The sequence below is a fragment of the Apodemus sylvaticus genome, chromosome 10 (genome assembly GCF_947179515.1).
Source record: "Apodemus sylvaticus chromosome 10, mApoSyl1.1, whole genome shotgun sequence".
Classification (NCBI taxonomy): Eukaryota; Metazoa; Chordata; class Mammalia; order Rodentia; family Muridae; genus Apodemus; species Apodemus sylvaticus.
This window is the reverse complement of record NC_067481.1, coordinates 46,383,311-46,399,765: the sequence shown is the minus strand read 5'-3', so window position 1 is coordinate 46,399,765 and position 16,455 is coordinate 46,383,311. Positions and strand designations below refer to the sequence as shown.

At 39.0% G+C, this 16,455-nt stretch overlaps 1 protein-coding gene across 5 annotated transcripts in view; it reads left to right on the top strand.

Moving 5' to 3' along the window:
• The window catches only part of Ssh2 (slingshot protein phosphatase 2), a 260,142-nt gene that overhangs the window by 148,385 nt on the left and 95,302 nt on the right, over positions 1-16,455 (top strand). For 2 of the 5 annotated variants that reach the window (XM_052196434.1, XM_052196433.1), the window contains exon 1: positions 5,840-6,061. The exons of the other annotated variants lie outside the window; for them this stretch is intronic. In XM_052196434.1, coding sequence (XP_052052394.1) covers positions 5,934-6,061 — 128 coding nt within the window. In that variant the 5' untranslated portion in view covers positions 5,840-5,933. Of the gene's footprint in view, positions 1-5,839; positions 6,062-16,455 lie in introns of those variants that run through there. 5 annotated transcript variants of the gene reach the window in all.

The window sequence follows — 16,455 nt, the reverse complement described above, 5'->3', positions numbered from 1 at the left end:
TGTATGGGGGAATTTTGCACATGAATGCAAATAACCCTAGAGGTCAGAGGTGTCAGATTCCCATGGGGTTACAGGCAGTTGTGACATGAGCACAGGTCCTCAGACAAGCAGCATGTACTTATAACCACTGAGCCATCTTTCCAGCCCCAGTGTTTTCACTCTACAATCTTGTATTTTCAGTTAATAGCCCATTTACTTTTCTAGTACATCACCTAATCTTGCAGTTTTTTCTTCTGATGTATTAGGAGGGGGTGTATCCCTGTCTACCTGTACATAAACAATGCAGAGACTGGAGGACATCCTGGGAGGTCATTTTCTCAGGTGCCATCTGCCTCCTTCTTTCTTTCTCTTCCTTCCTCTCCTTTCTTCTCTTCTCTTTTTCTTTTCTGATCTTTGAGACATAGCCTCTCACTGGCCTGGAGCTCAGCACATGAGGCTGCCAGCCAGCAAGCACTAGGGATCCCTAACTTCACTTCCTTAGGATCCGAATTACATACACTGTTTTTTTTTTCCTAAATGTGGGGTTCTAAGGATCAAATTTAGATCCTCAGGTTGGAAGGCAAACACTTTATGTCGACTGAACTCTCTCCTCAGCACTCAGTATATTTCATTTGTAATGTAATAGTCAGATTATTGCACAGAAGACCATCGTGGGCCCTAAGTTAATTTACTAGTTTATGGGATAGGAGAGACTAAAGATTTCAAAGGGAAAACCCTTTACTGAGGGCAATTAATATCTACCACATCTTAAGATATTTAAAATATGTTTAACTAACTGCAATTCTACCTCTTAAGTATCCATGTAACAATTTTTTTCACAGTTATACACAAAATTTTGAAAAAGTACAAAACCTACCATTTGTGAAATTCTGATTTTAATCCCTTGTAACAATTGACTCCTCCCTCAGAGTATAAAAGCATGTTCAGTGATAAAAACCGAAAACAAATACCTATCAACAGTGAATTGTTTAAACAAATTGTGTATGATCATACAACACGTTCTTTTAAAAGAATCAGGCCAGGTGTGGTGGTACATGCCTTTAATCATAGCATGGAAAGCAAAGACAGGCTGATCTCTTTAGTTCAAGGCCAGCCTCATCTACATAGTGAGTTCCAGGACAGCCAGGGCTGTGTAGGGGGAACCTGTCTTTAAAACAAATAGAATTAAGTAGATTTATATAACCACAATAAGAGACTGATGATATAATGACAAATGTTGATGAGAAGCAAAATAAAACACATCATAGATTGTGTGTGTGTGTGTGTGCATTTATCATGTGATCTTCCTAAAGGACAGCTATACTCATATTTGCATATGTGAGGACATTTTCTGAAAACAGCTGTAATTACCCAAGAGTGACATGACAAAGATGAAAAAGTGGCTTTTCTTTTACATCTCTGAATTCTTGTCATATGTTACTGTGACTTCTAAATGGTTTAAAAAACAGAATGAAGAAATAGAGTGGGAACTAAATAGTTAATGTTTTGTAAAGTGTGTTGAATGTGAAAAGTGATCCATAAGTGCCTATTATTTTTACTAAACAATAGAAGTGTCAGGCTTTTGTAACCTGAAGAAAGCAGGATCGCAGCATGTCCTTGTGCAGGAGCATATGGTGGCTAAGACCAGGCAGGATGAATGCTTTAGAGATCTTTTCTCTGGTGTTGATATGCAGATCTTCTCAGTATTCCACATTACTCTTGTGTGGGAAATTCTATGCAAATGATTATAAAAGCTCAGTGACATTGTTCAACTCAAGCGTATAAAACTATTGTCAAGTATTTCAAACAAAACACAAAACATGATTGCTTTACAGAGCTATTGTTAACATTTTGGTGTACTGTATTGTCTGAAGAGTGCCTTTGACTTAGTGTAGTAAGATAGCTCTTAGTCCTGTCTGAACAATAAATCTGAAATTGGAGGTATTATCTTGAGAGTTTTCTCCTGGCATTTTGCAGATTAACAAGAGACAGCAGGTTGTGTTACTCCAGGCAACAAGATTTTTGTTTTGTAACATTTAAAGTGTTGGTTTTCTTGCTTTTCACACTCAAGGGATTAATTTACTATTTATTTCTCTAGATCAAACCCTTAGAGAAAACATCAAAACACAAGGAAGTCCTCACCTTAGTATAATCATTTTTCTTATGATCAAGTACTTAAATAATGCAGTTTCATAAGTTAACACTATTATTTGAAAGCTTAAAAAATAGAAAAATCAAGTAAACATTGCAGATATCAGATGGTTATAGACTGTAATGGTGAGCTAATATAACTAACTTATGAACAGCAACAGTAAAACTTCCTAAATGATATATCAAGATAGTTTTATGTACTTCAGTTTCCATTCATCAACTTCTAGGTAATGAAACAAATTCAAGTTGCTTTCTATTACTGAAAACTGACTGACCAGTGTATGATTAAAAAAACAAATCAAAACAAAACTTGTCATCCTGTCCGAACAGTGCTTTTGTCCACATATCTTGAAAAGAATAAACATTGATTTTTTTTTCTCCCTGTATGTGTGTATGCACAGAGGTCAGAGACAACTTACAAGAATCTTCTTCTACCATGTGGGACTGAACTCAGGTCATCAGCCTTGACAGCAGTTGTCCACTACTGAACCATTTCATGGGCCCTAGAACTTACTTTTTTAAGACAGGGTCTTACTGTGTAGCCCTGGCTAGCCTAGAACTTTCTATGTAGATCAGGCTGGCTTTAAACTCAGAGATTTTCCTGTCTGTCAGTCTTCTGAGTGTTGGGATTGAACATGTATGACACCATGACCTACCTAGAACTTCTTATATCAGAGTTATTACCACTTTTTAATGTTTATGGGAAAAAAAGAAAACCATTTCTGTTATTCTCAGTGAAAAAGTAAGGTCGGTATTGAGCCTTACCTTAATATGGTAGACATTAAAGCCAAAGAGTAGATCTTTGTGCTAAGTATTTAATATAGATACTGTTTTTAATCTTCAAAACAACTTCATAAATTCAACTCAGTTTGTTAATTCCAAAACCAGAGTCTTTAAAGGCTGGTTACTGTCGATTTGAACTAGGTGTCTGTCTTAAGTGGACTAAATATATTTCATGTTTCAGAGTTTTTTAATTTGTTTGCTTGCTTGCTTCTTTTAAAATTATACTTATTTATTGGCTGCATAGAGGGGTGGTTACACAAGTGTGGGCATACCACAGCACCACAGTGCCAGTATTGAGATTAGAGGCTAACCTATGGAAGACATTTCTCTTCTTCCACTGTGTGAGTCCCAGAGACTGAATTCAGATTGTCATGCTTAGCAGCAAGCTTGCGCCTTGCTGAGCCATCTCATTGGCCCTGCTTGCTAATTTTCTATAAGAGTCTGCCTATGTAGTAAAGGCTATCCTTGAACTTGTAATCCTGAAACTTCAACCTTTCCAGTGTTAGTACAGTAGGCATGCACCACCACACCTGATTCCTCAGAATCTTTAGTTGATAGTCTGTCTAAGATTTTCAACTCTCAAAACAAATTTGGGGATTTGGCTGTCCTGGAACTCAGAGATCCACCTGCCTCTGCCTCCCAAGTGCTCGGATTAAAGACCTGTGTCACCACCACCTGGGTGAAAAAAACATTTAAAGATCTTATTATATAATTTTACAGATGGCATTAAGGGACTTATCAAAGTCTTAGTTATGGTTCAAAAGGAAAATTTAAAAGGACTGGATTAAAGGTATTACCATCTTCTTACTTGAACAGCTAACAAAGGTCTTTTAAGGGAAAAACAAAAGATTGTGCACTTCTGGGGCATCACTGTAGGAACCTTTTTGTGTGGCATAAGGATACATATTTATAAAATCTGTATCTATGAAATCTTATCCCTAACATTTTTAGATGTAATAAGTTTGATGGAATAAAGTAATACGCATTTTCTGCTGAATTGTTTTTCAGATAAAATTTACTACCATGCCATCATCTTTCCTAAATGACATCATTTCATAGTGACTTCAATAAAAAATTCCCATCTCTTGCTGTGTCATGAAAGGAACTGGGCTCACCTTAATGCTGTTCTAAAGTGCCTCTTTTTTTTTTTATCACAGTAGGAGATTGTAATAAATTGCAGCCTAAAAGAAGTTTCAAACTGGCAAGTTTGCCAGATATTTTAAGCAATTTATTTTGGGGTGTATCAGCAGATTTTTTTTTCTTACACTGCCATTTGGGTGCCTGCTGACACAGCTTGAACAAATCTTTAAAACATTTCCTTCCTAGAGATGGCTGAGGTTGATGAAACTAACATCCAGACTTTCCCTTAACTCTTCACTTGCCACATGGGTCTTTCCTAGGCCTGATCGCTAGGAAACTACAGAAACTACCTTCTGTATGCTTCACAGTATTCTGAGCCCCTCATTACCTTGGTAATGGCTTGAAGTTTTATGGACAACTAATAAAAAAGTAATCTAGTTTTAGGCATAAAATTTTATGTTTAGATTATTTTCATTGTTAGCATTTTGAAAATTGTCAAACTTCCCTATACTTTCATATAAAAGATTTGAATTTTTCTTGATTCCAGTACATTGAAAGTCTTTTCTAATTGATTAGTAAAATTGTTTACTAATTTCTGGCTTGGATTCCTATGAAATATATAGATTTTAGTTAGTTACTTAGAAATACTAAAAAAAAAAAAAAAAAAAAAAAAAAAAAAATCCTGACTCCTAAAGCTCAGGTGTAAGACTGGAAGAGCAAGAGGAGAGCTAGAGGATGCTGCGGAGTTTGCAGAGTGCTTCTGTGTGCCGGCCCCTTCTGTAAACCAAGACCTGAAACAGAAAGAGGCTCCTTTTACAAAGCTAGTTCCTGATCAAGTGAAAGGCACTGAAGGAGCACGGGAAGGGCTTAAACCTTCTAAGGCATCAGAGAATGCTCTTTGGTGGGAAACACCTTAGATGGAAACACAGACCATCCTCGAAAACTACCAACATCTAGATCTCATTCCAAAGACATTAATATTTAATTGGTACAATGTGTAGTTTGAGCATTGGGATATTTTAATCTCACAATTTATACATACAACTAAGGCTATTGAACCTTCTGTATTTACAAGGGTTAACAGATTTTGTCCACAGTGTAAAGGTTGCTCTTTCACATACTATAATCTCTCTAGTTCCACCTTGACGACCCAAGAAAACTATTGGTAAATATTAGTTTTTAAATAAACGAAATCTTTTATTTGTTTTTAAGATTTATTATTATATCAAACTACACTGTAGCTGTCTTCAGACACATCAGAAGAGGGCATCAGATGTCTTTATGGATGGTTGTGAGCCACCATATGGTTGCTAGGATTTGAACTCAGGACCTTCAGAAGAGCAGTCAGTGCTCTTAACCGCTGAGCCATCTCTCCAGCAGATAAATATTTAACTTAACACTTGTGATACCTTTAAAAACTTTGAAGACCATTCATAAACTTGGTTCTTCTGCGGTACAGTGAGTGCATAAAGCTGGGTAAGAAGCTACAGTGCACAGAGCTGGTTAAGAGGCTACAGTACATTGAGCTGCTTAAGATAAGGGACTTTTCATTTGAGCGTTCGGAGTAGAGAAATTTCCTCTGTCCTTTACTCTCCCTTCACCCAGGCTGCCGTTTCCTGCAGCCCCCTTACCCGGCAGGCCTGTTTGCTTTGAGGGAATCCGCGTGGGCGCTAGGAACCCCGGGGCGGAGCATCGGAGAGGCCCACCCTCCGGACGCTCTGGACCGCCCCGCCCAGGCGCCCCGCCCCGGACGCGGGTGGGGGAGGGCTGCTGGCAGTTCCAGGCTGCCCAGACTACACAGCCGAGCCTTGGGGCTTCGGCGGCTGCCTTGGAGCTCCGGGGCGGACGGACGCAGATCAGCCGCCGTGAACCAGCGTCTCCGGGCTGGGTTATTCCAACGCTGGTCCAGGATGCGGAGCTATTAAGCGTGAGACAGCTTCATGACCCTGAGCACTTTGGCCGGCAAAAGGAAAACGCCCCCTGCCAGCACCTGCAGCCTCGGTGGCCCCGACATGATCCCCTACTTCTCTGCCAATGCGGTCATCTCGCAGAACGCCATCAACCAGCTGTGAGTCCGCCACTGCAAATGCTCAGAAAGTTTGTTTTTCCAATCGGCTTTTCCGGACCTTCTGGGGCGCGAACTAACCGAGCGAGGGGGAAAGCGCAGTGTGCTTGCTGAGAGGTCTAGATGCATCTGGTTTGGATGGTGGGATAGAGGTGTTGGGAGATTCGTAGAGGTAATGTGTCCCGGAGCCTGATGAACAGATGAATCTTTTGGAAGAATATCGGTAAACCGTGAGGGAGTCTAAACATGGATTAACTTCTTAGACGTCTATGGTGACTGAGTGGCAGCCGAACTTTGTAGCACGCGAGACTAGGGAGAATGGTTGATAGAATCAGAATAGCGCCAGAATCGCTTAAAGGGTCCTGTGGATCCTGCTGGCAACCAACTTACTGTGGTAGTGAGTCTTACTTAAGTTTGCTTATGACTATAAGTTTCTGTTATGGTTCACACAAAGAAGTTCATGCTGCTGTAGTCCGAAGTTATTTCAGAAAATTAGATATAAGTAGTTTTCTTTTATGACCTCCTGACTAATACATACAACACAAGCCTTCCTGTACTCATTGAATCACACAAGTGCAGGATTCACATGCATCTTTAAATCGTCATTGTTTTTGAAGTCAGGCTGTTACTCCTTTCCGTTGTGGTTTGCCTGCTTGTGAGAGCTGTGTGCTGAAGCTTGCGGTTAATCTCACCTCACAGTTTTAAAGTCACAAGTAGAGGAACCCCACCAATTCAAACCTCTATCTTTAATCCTTAAAGAAGAGAACTTTAAGGTTACTTAAGATAGTAGCAGTTTTAGTTAGTGTGTTTGAGTTCCTTCTAAATTGTCTTCAGTGGAATCGCCTGCTGAGATTTCTCTAGGCCAGCCCCAAACAGGGTTGTTACCGTCCCTCTTAATATGTCTTATTAAAAGCACTGAGAATATCATATAATGGGATTTGTAGATATAGTCATACCTAATTTACTATTTTAGTTATTGATAAACTGTCCTGTCTCCCGATTTAATTAAACTGATTTGAGGTTCATGGTGGAGCTCCTGAGAAAGATAGCAAAAGGAGGAGAAATGACTTTACTGCCCAGTATTCTAAAGTCTGCACGCTAAACTACCTATGAGTTTTCTTTGATAGGAAGGTTTTATAATCTCACTGTGGGCTATTTATTCTTTGACTCGAGTCTCCTAAGATTTGTTACTTGGCTTCTAAACACATCATCTGAGCCACCAAGTAAAAAAAGGAGAACAGAAATCCTCTAAAGGGTAAGCCCTATCCTGACTACTAACCACTTGCCTAAGTTTTCATGAATCCTTTCCCTTACACTCAAATTATTCTTGTATCAGTCTTTACTTGGGACTCTTAAATCTGACCCCCACCCTTTGTGAGGCAGGAGTCTCACTACATTGCTGAACCTGGCCTCGAATTCAAGATTCTCCTGTGTCAACCTCCAGAGTAGTTATAGCATCTACAGGCACAGCTACCATTCTGGGCTCCTAGCTGTCAACTGAAACCTTTTAGTTACTCCAGTTAGTCTTTGCTATTTATAAATTTGCTACTGCATGAAATGCTCCTATCAGTTAAGGTGTATATCATCAGGTTTTAGAAATAACACTTTCCCTTAGAAAAGATTAACACTGTTCTTCTAAGATCACAGACTGAGACTCTGATTTCAAAATTTATGTTTATCTACTCCATATTTTCACATTTCCTTTTCTGGGAGTTCATTAATTTTCTGAAGACAAGTCATATTCTCCAAATTGAGAATGTTTGCATTAAGTAGCAACAATAGATATAGTAAGCCCATGGCTCTTTTTTTATTTATTTATTGAATATCATCTTCATTTACATTGCTAATGGTAAACTCTTTTCTGATTTTCCCCGTCCCCAAAGACCCCCTAACCTCTCCTCCCACCCCCGCCTCCACCCGACCCACTCCCACCTCCCCCTCTTCAATTTACCTTTGTTGGGGCATCTATTGAGCCTTCACCTGACCAAGAACTACTCTTCCCACTGATGCCCAACAAAGCATTCCTCTGCCACATTTTTGGCTAGAACCATGTGTACCCCTTGGTTGATGGTTTAGTCCTGGGACATCTGAGTGGCCAAAATCATTGTTCTTCCCATGGGGCTGTAAAACCCCTTCAGATCCTCTGAACCACCCTCCAGCTCCTCCATTGGAGACCCTACACCCAGTCCAATGTTTGGCTGCTAGCATCTGCCTCTGTATTTGTAAGGCTCTGGCAGGGCCCCTTCAGAGACAACCATGGCATGCTCCTTTTGGTATACACTTCTTATCCACCGTAGTAGTGTCGGGGTTTGGTGACTGTTTATAGGATGAATCCCCAGGTAGGGCAGTCTCTGGGTGGCCTTTACTTCAGTCTCTGCTCCACACTTTATCTCCTTTATTGCTCCTGTGAGTATTTTATTCCCTTTCTCAGAGGAACCAAAGCACCCTCATTTAAGTCCTCCTTCTTCAGCTTCCTGTGCTGGGTGAATTGTAACTTGTTTATTTTGAGTTTTGGGCTAACATTAACTTATCAGTGAGTATATACCATGTGTGTTCTTTTGTGACTGGGTTACCTCGCTCAGGATGACACTTTCTAGTTCCATCCATTTGCCTAAGAATTTCATGAATTCATTGTTTTTAATAGCTGAATAGTAGTACTCCATTGTGTATATATACCACAGTTTCTGTATCCATTCCTCTGTTGAAGGACATCTAGGTTCTTTCTAGCTTCTGGCTATTATAAATATGGCTGCTATGAACATAGTGGAGCATGTGTCCTTATTACATGTTGGAGCATCTTCTGGGTATATGCCCAAGAGTGGTATAGCTGGGTCTGCTGGTAGTACTATGTCTAATTTTCTAAGGAACGGCCAAACTGATTTCCAGAGTGGTTTTACCCGCTTACAATCCCACCAACAATGGGAAAGTGTTCCTTTTCCCCTACATCCTCTCCAGCATCTACTGTACCCTGAGTTTTTCATCTTAGCCATTCTGACCAGTGTGAGGTGGAATCTCAGTGTTGTTTTTTAATGATGATAAGCTAAGCAGCACTGTAAATGTTTAATAAATATATCCAAATCAATACTAGTTACTTGAAGTTTAGAAGTCAAAACAACAGCAAGCCTCATTGAGCTGCATATGCTATAATTCAGTGGCAGAGTGCTTACCTAGCATGTGTCTAATCGTCAGAACTGCAAGAGAGAGTCTGAGAGATGAGAGACAAGGGGCAGGGAGAAAGGAAGAAAGATCCTAAAAATTAGGGCCAGGCATGGCAACACACCCCTTTAATCCCAGCACTCAGGAGGGAGAGGCAGGAGAATCTCTGAATTCAAAGACAGCCTGGTCTAATAGTTCCAGGACAAACAAGACTACATAATGAGACCCTGTCTCAAAATAAACAAATCTTAAAGTTTGCCTCTCTAGTGGCACCTACTACCCAGGAGCCTAAGGCAGAAAGACTGTGAGTTTGGGCTCAGGTTGGAATATATAGCTGGACACTCTCTTTAAAGAAACAAAATGGGAAGAGACTATTCAAAAAATTGCTTAAAAGTGCCTTGGCATCGCTCAGCAAAGATCTTTACTGTGGGTCTCAAAAGTGACCCTGCAGTTACTAACACAAAATACCATTTTCATAGTGATAAAAAAAAAAAACTGGAGGTGGATTTTAATGATTTTCTGTCACTTAATTAGTATGGCTTTAAACTTCAGTATCATTATTGTAAATACAGCAAAGTAGTTCACAGGACTCCCATGATGACTAAATGAGGTAACACACATTAAACTCAGCACAGTGACAAGCGGTCCATAGATGGCAGCTGTTAACTCCAGCTCTAAGGGATCTGATATCCTCTTTTAGCTTCCATGCTCACCTATATATATACCACTCACACACACATACAGAGAGAGAGAGAGAGAGAGAGAGAGAGAGAGAGAGAGAGAGAGAGAGAGAGAAAATAAGTCAATAAGTCTTAAATAAGAATCTTGAGCCAGTCTGATCAAAATGATTGTGAAATTTTCTGTCCCCTGTAAAAGCCCATATATGCATCTGTCCCTTATAAAAGGTTTTTAATAAAACAAACACTTAAAACTTCTGAAAAGCATAGAAGGGACCCATCTACCTCTAGCAGATAAGTGCTGGAGCTAGAAGTGTGCTCCACCACAACTGGATTTTTTTTTTTAATATTTAGTTAGCATGTGTGTTTAAACGCATGCATGTAGGTACACTTAGAGATCAGAAAAGATGTTGGATCACTTGGAACTGGAATTACAAATGTCTCGTAGCCAGTAATGTGGGTGCTGAGAATTGAACTCTGGTCCTTTGAGGAACTAGTAAGAGAACTTAACCATTGAGACACACACACCATCTTTTCAGCCCAAGGTTACTTTTAAAAATGATCCCATTATGAAAACCTCTACTCAGAAGTCTGGGAACTTAGGTATTTGAGTCATTTCTTGGCTTGCTAATGAAATGGTTTTTTTTAGCTTTTTATCTTTGAACTAAAATATTTATTTTCTCGATTGTATGTATGGATTTGAATTCCTGACTTTACATCAATGCTCTCTAAAAGTTCAAGCTCTACAGTAGAGAAGCATGTTGAAATTATCCAACATATAAGATAGCCTTTCATGACCTTGTTTTTTCCCCAGGGGGAGGTGGCTGTTTTCACATGTGTTTTTTTTTTTTTAAGATTTATTTATTTCATGTATGCGGGTACACTGCCACTCTCTTCAAACACATCAGAAGAGGGCCTCAGATCCCATTACAGATGGTTGTGAGCCACCATGTGGTTGCTGGAAATTTAACTCAGGACCTCTAGAAGAAGTGTCAGTGGTCTTAACCACTGAGCCGTCTCTCGAGCCCCGTGTCTTTTTGTTTTTGAGACAGGGTTTTGTTGTGTAGCTCAAGCTGCCTAGAACTCATGATCCTCCTGCCTCATTCTCTTCTCTGGCAATGTTGAGTTTTTTGTTTGTTTTAATTTTTCAGTTCCTCTTTCTGGTTGTCCAGTTGATTTCATGTGCTTTTTTCCAGGCTTAAGTTTTTATCATAAACACCTTGAGTACTTGTTAAAACACAAATTGCTGGTTTCTGAACTCATAGGCTAGAGAGTTGCTCTTCTTTTTTTTTTTTTTTAATTTATTTTCTATGTTCTTTGTTTACATTCCAAAGAGAGTTGCTCTTCTAACAAGTTCCTAAATGATGTTCATGATGTTAGTGTATGCCACACTTTGACAACCACTACTTTATATATTTCAGAGGCAGATTAGGAAAAACATCATCATTAAGAAAAGCAAATTTGATGTAGTAAGTAATTAGGAAAAAAATGGTGATGTAATTTGGACAGAAATACATGGCTTGTTTCTGGTAGAAAGGATACCTAGAACAGTATTTGCTATTGTTGATTCAAACTCTTATGAAGCTACATGTGCTTAAAAGCTTTGATGTGTGACTGGAGAGATGGTTCAGTGGTTAAGAGCACTGACTGCTCTTCCAGAGGTCCTGAGTTCAAATCCCAGCAACCACGTGGTGGCTCACAACCATGGATCCATCTCTGTACAATCCTTGGTTGGGAGCACTAGATGGTCCAGCCAACTGATATTGTTCTTCCTATGGAATTGCAATCCCTTCAGCTTCTAATTCCAGTCCTTCTGCCAACTCTCCCTCTGGGATTCCTGAGCTCAGTCTGAGGGTTGGCTCCAAACATCCACATCTGCATTGGTTAGTTACTGGCAGAACCCACCAAGGAACAGCCAGACTAGGTTCTTGTCAACAAAAGACTCTTGGCAGCAGCAACAATGTCAAAGTTTGGTGTCTGCATACAGGATGGATCCCCAGGTAAAACAGTCCCCATGTAGATGCCCCAGCATAGGGTAGGTGGAAGTCGGTGGAGGAACATCCTCATAGAAGCAGGGGGCAGAGGGATGAGATAGGGCTTTTCTGGGAGTGAGGGAAACCAGGAAAGGGATAACATTTGAAATGTAAATGAAGAATATATTCAATAAAAAAATAAAAATAAAAGAGAGAAGATACCTAAAAAGAAAAAAGCTTGTGTGTGTGTGTGTGTGTGTGTGTGTGTGTGTGTGTGTGCGTGCGCGCGCGCGCACACACATTTGTGATATGTGCATGTGTCTGCTTATAGTATGCATTTGTGTATGTATATATGTATGTATGTATGTATGTATGTATGTATGTATGTATGTACATGTGCCATAACACACATATGGAAATCAGATGATAAGCTTTGGGAATTGGTTCTCTTCTTCCATCTTGTTGAGTCAGGATATAACTTGTTTCTATCTTGCTACATACACCAGGCTGGCTAACCTTTGGGCTCTCAAGAATTAGCTCTTATCTCCCATCTTGCTTTAGGAAGTGCTGGAATTACAGATGTGTGCCATCATGTCTGTCTTTTCACATGGATTCAAAAGATTGAAGTCAAGTTGTCAAGTACAACAGTGCTGCTTCTGTCCACTGAGACAGCTCAACAGTCCCCCTATTCAGTGTGGCTACATTAGTATTAACATTAATATTATGTTAATAGCAACATTAAATAGCAGATTTTTTTTTACTGCTGTTACCCTGATGACACAGTTTTGAGTGCTATGTATATTATTCTCCTTAAGAACCTTACTTCAGACTTTTTAATGTTGTGCTGGATATTAAATCCCAATTATACATCTCTGTCAAGCGTTCTACAACAAACTAATAATACTCTTCTAGAACCATGATACATCTTTTAAACTGATTTAAACTGCTAGATATAAGTATTAAATTTATAGATTCTTGAGGCCTACATTTTACAGATTTATTCTTATTTTTAATTATGTGTATGTGTGCAGACATATGTACATAAATGTCCTCAGATACCAGAAGTTTTAGATCCCCCTAAAGTTGGAGTTACAGTTGGCCATGAACCATCAAACATGGGACTTGGAAATCGAACCCAGGTCCAATTTTCTAAAGGTAATATGGACTCTTAACTGCTAAGCCATACATAAGCCTGTTTGTAAGGCCTACTTTTATAATCTTGTCTTCCAATGTGTTTTTATGTTCATACACTAACACTACAACATTTGCTTAAAGATTTAGTTGATGTTTTGATATCTGTTTTGGCAGGGCCTATCTCATTGTTTTTTATTGTTAATGAATTTTCCAAGCTTTTTTTTTGGAGAGGTTCAGGATGTCAGGAAATTTTGTTTTGTTTTTAACAAAGTGTCACTATGTAGCTAGTGCTGTCTTGAAACTCACTATTTAGATCACAGCAATCTGACTGCCTCTAACTTCTGAGTTCTGGGTTTAAAGGTGTGTGCCACCAAGCCTGGTTATCAAGACTTTTTCTAATTAGTCACAATATGTATGTCATAAATGTAACTAAGCCTTTCATATTTTCTTTTTTATCATTTTAATTACATTTGTGTATGTATGAATGAATGTATATGGGTATGTAGGTGAACCGTATTGGAAAGGTCCTTCTAACATATGGGTCTTGGGTATTGAATGAGGTCATCAGGTTCCTTAGCCTGTTGAGCTGTCTGGCAGAGCCTATATCTGCTTTTTTATCAGATTTCCTTGTTGTTCTTTGTTTCTAATATTGATCTTAATTTTTAGTTTGATTTTCTCAATTTCTATGGATAATGAATCTATAGGATTATATTCTCTGTACATGAGTTCTGTCTCTTTGAAAATAATTCTTAAATTGCTTTGACTGGGGCCGATAGTTGAATATTGCAATGTTTGTTTTCTTTCCTTTTGTAAGTGGAATGCTTCTTATGTTTTGAAAACAAGTATGATTCATACTTTATGCTACAGGTTCCTGCATATACCACTTAACATATTGAGAATATTTCATTGCAACTAATTTGCAAAGATTTTTATGATTTAGTTTAATTTTGTTGAACACTTTTTTGTTGGGTTGTTGTTGTTGTTGTGTTTTCAAGACAGAGTTTCTCTGTGTAGCCTTGACTGTTCTATAACTCACTCTGTAGACCAGACTGGCATCGAACTCACAGAGATCCACCTACCTCTGCCTTCCAAATGCTGTGGCTAAAGGCTTCTATCAACTTCCCCACCCTGCAGACCACTAATCCACACACACACACACACACACACACAGCTTTGTTGAATACTTTTTATACTTACTGAATATATGAATATAAGATATGTTTCCTTTATTAGTAATAGAGTAGCATTGAGTGGCTAAAGCTAACAAATTAATACTGTCTTTATGATTATTTCTGATTCTTTAAGTCTTGTTATTTTTCAAAGTTATCAAATTAGTTTGCATTCAGTAAGTCTTTCTGAGTGTTACAACCAACAAATAAGAACAAGTTACCAGAGGGCTTTTGGGAGCTTTCAAAGGTACATTTCTGTTTTCATTATTCATAGTAAGTCTGTGTGGCTTTATCTACACTTGGTTTTGTTTGCAGTCTGTGGAGCAATAATTAGCCCAGAAGGTAGGGCAGACATGAGCTCTGAACCTTGGCCTCGGAATTATGCTTACCCAAGTTAACTGAACTGTAGATTTGCACAGTTGGAGGGTTGCTGTACTCAAGATTTCTGTTTGATAAAGAATAGGTAGTTTTCTGAATTATTGCTATGAAACATCTCCTCTCACTCCTAAAATTGAGCAGTTTTTCTAGATTTATACTAAGAAACGACTTCTCAAAGCGGAAATGATTAAAGATGTCAGTCTCTGTGTCCAAGGGCTATTGGGCCTTAGGAATAACAAAGATGCTCCAACTTCCATAAATCATCATGGGCACTTCTCTGGGTCTCTCTAGTAAATGTGAATATACTGATGCATATATGTCTAAAATATCATACATTTACTATATGTTAATCTGCATTGGGGCTAATGGAGAATGATACAGGTACTGTCATATAATTTGTGATTAATCATACAGTTTCTGGATTTCTAAAAAATAATGCCCAAACTCGTTGCAGATGAAATTAGTTGTTCTTTTTTTTTTGTTGTTGTTGTTGTTGTTGTTAAATAAGACAGGATGTTGCCACCCATTACTCAATTATGTTTAACTTGAAGAAATATGCTAAAAACATTAAGGATGTTTTAGACTTTCCTGTGGTTTGGAATGAATATAACTAGTGATTTACAAATAGATTATCAGTGTTCCGTTCTAGACATCAAATTTGGTCCAGGTTTAGTGAGATCCTGTCTGAAGGGAGTAAAATGAGGACTGGTAGAGCAGGACCTCTTGTGTCCACAGGACTGCTTACCTGACCATGTGTTCACACACCACGCATAAAAACAAAAAAACTTTATGCACATAAACGTTTGTATTTTACTTCCACTCTGTCATCCACTTAGCTAAAAACAAACTTGCCTTGGGTAATTATTTTAAGTTGAAGTAGCCTTCTTAGTAAAGAAAGTATTGATTATTTTTTATTATTTGCAGATGATACATATTTTTGTTATAGGAAAATCAGAAAACATTGTTTCTCTTTCATTCAAAAAACAAAAACAAAAAATATTTCTCCCTAGGCAATGGTGGCACATGCCTTTAATCCCAGCACTTGGGAAGCAGAGGCAGGTGGATTTCTGAGTTTGAGGCCAGCCTGGTCTACAGAGTGAGTTCCAGGACAGCCAGGGCTACACAGAGAAACCCTGTCTCGGGGGGGAAAAAAAAACAATATATATATATTTCTCTTAATAGGTGTGGTGGTACATGCCTTTAATCCCAACACTTGGAAAGTAGAGACAGGTAGATCTCTGTGAGTTCAGGGCCAGCCTGGTTTGCATAGTGAGATCCAGAACAGCAAGAGCTATGTAGAGAGACCCTGATTCAAAACAACAACAAAAAATTACTCCTATTCTTATCACCTAAAGATGCTTACTGTTAACTCTTTGTCTGTGTATGTATGTATATTTTCTATGTGGGTGTTATATTGTATATATGTGTGTATGCATGTGTGTGGGTATTTATTCACCTGTGTGTCAGTGTGTAGAGGCCAAAGGTCAGTGTTGGGTATCTTCCTCTATCTTCTTTCACTTTCATTAATTTTGGTAATTTTTGGTACTAAGGACTAAACCCAGAGCCTTGAACTTGGTAATAAGCCTCTACTGTTGAGCTAAATCTCCAACCTTTGTACCTCATTTGATGAGACAGGATCTCTCACTGGATCTGGAGCTCACTGGTTGACCAGCAAGTCCCCTCACCACCTGTCTTTTTCTCCAGGAAAGATCAAGGATGTATGTGCTGCCACACTTCACTTGCTTGTGGTACTGTGGGAGAGCCCAGCCCATTGTGGGTAGTACTTGGGCTGGTGGTCCTGGGTCCTGAAAGCAGAGAGTAAGCCATGGAGACCGAGCCAGTAAGCAGCACTCCTCCATGGCCTCTGCATCAGCTTCTGACTCCAGTTCCAGCCCTGCTTGAGTTCCTGT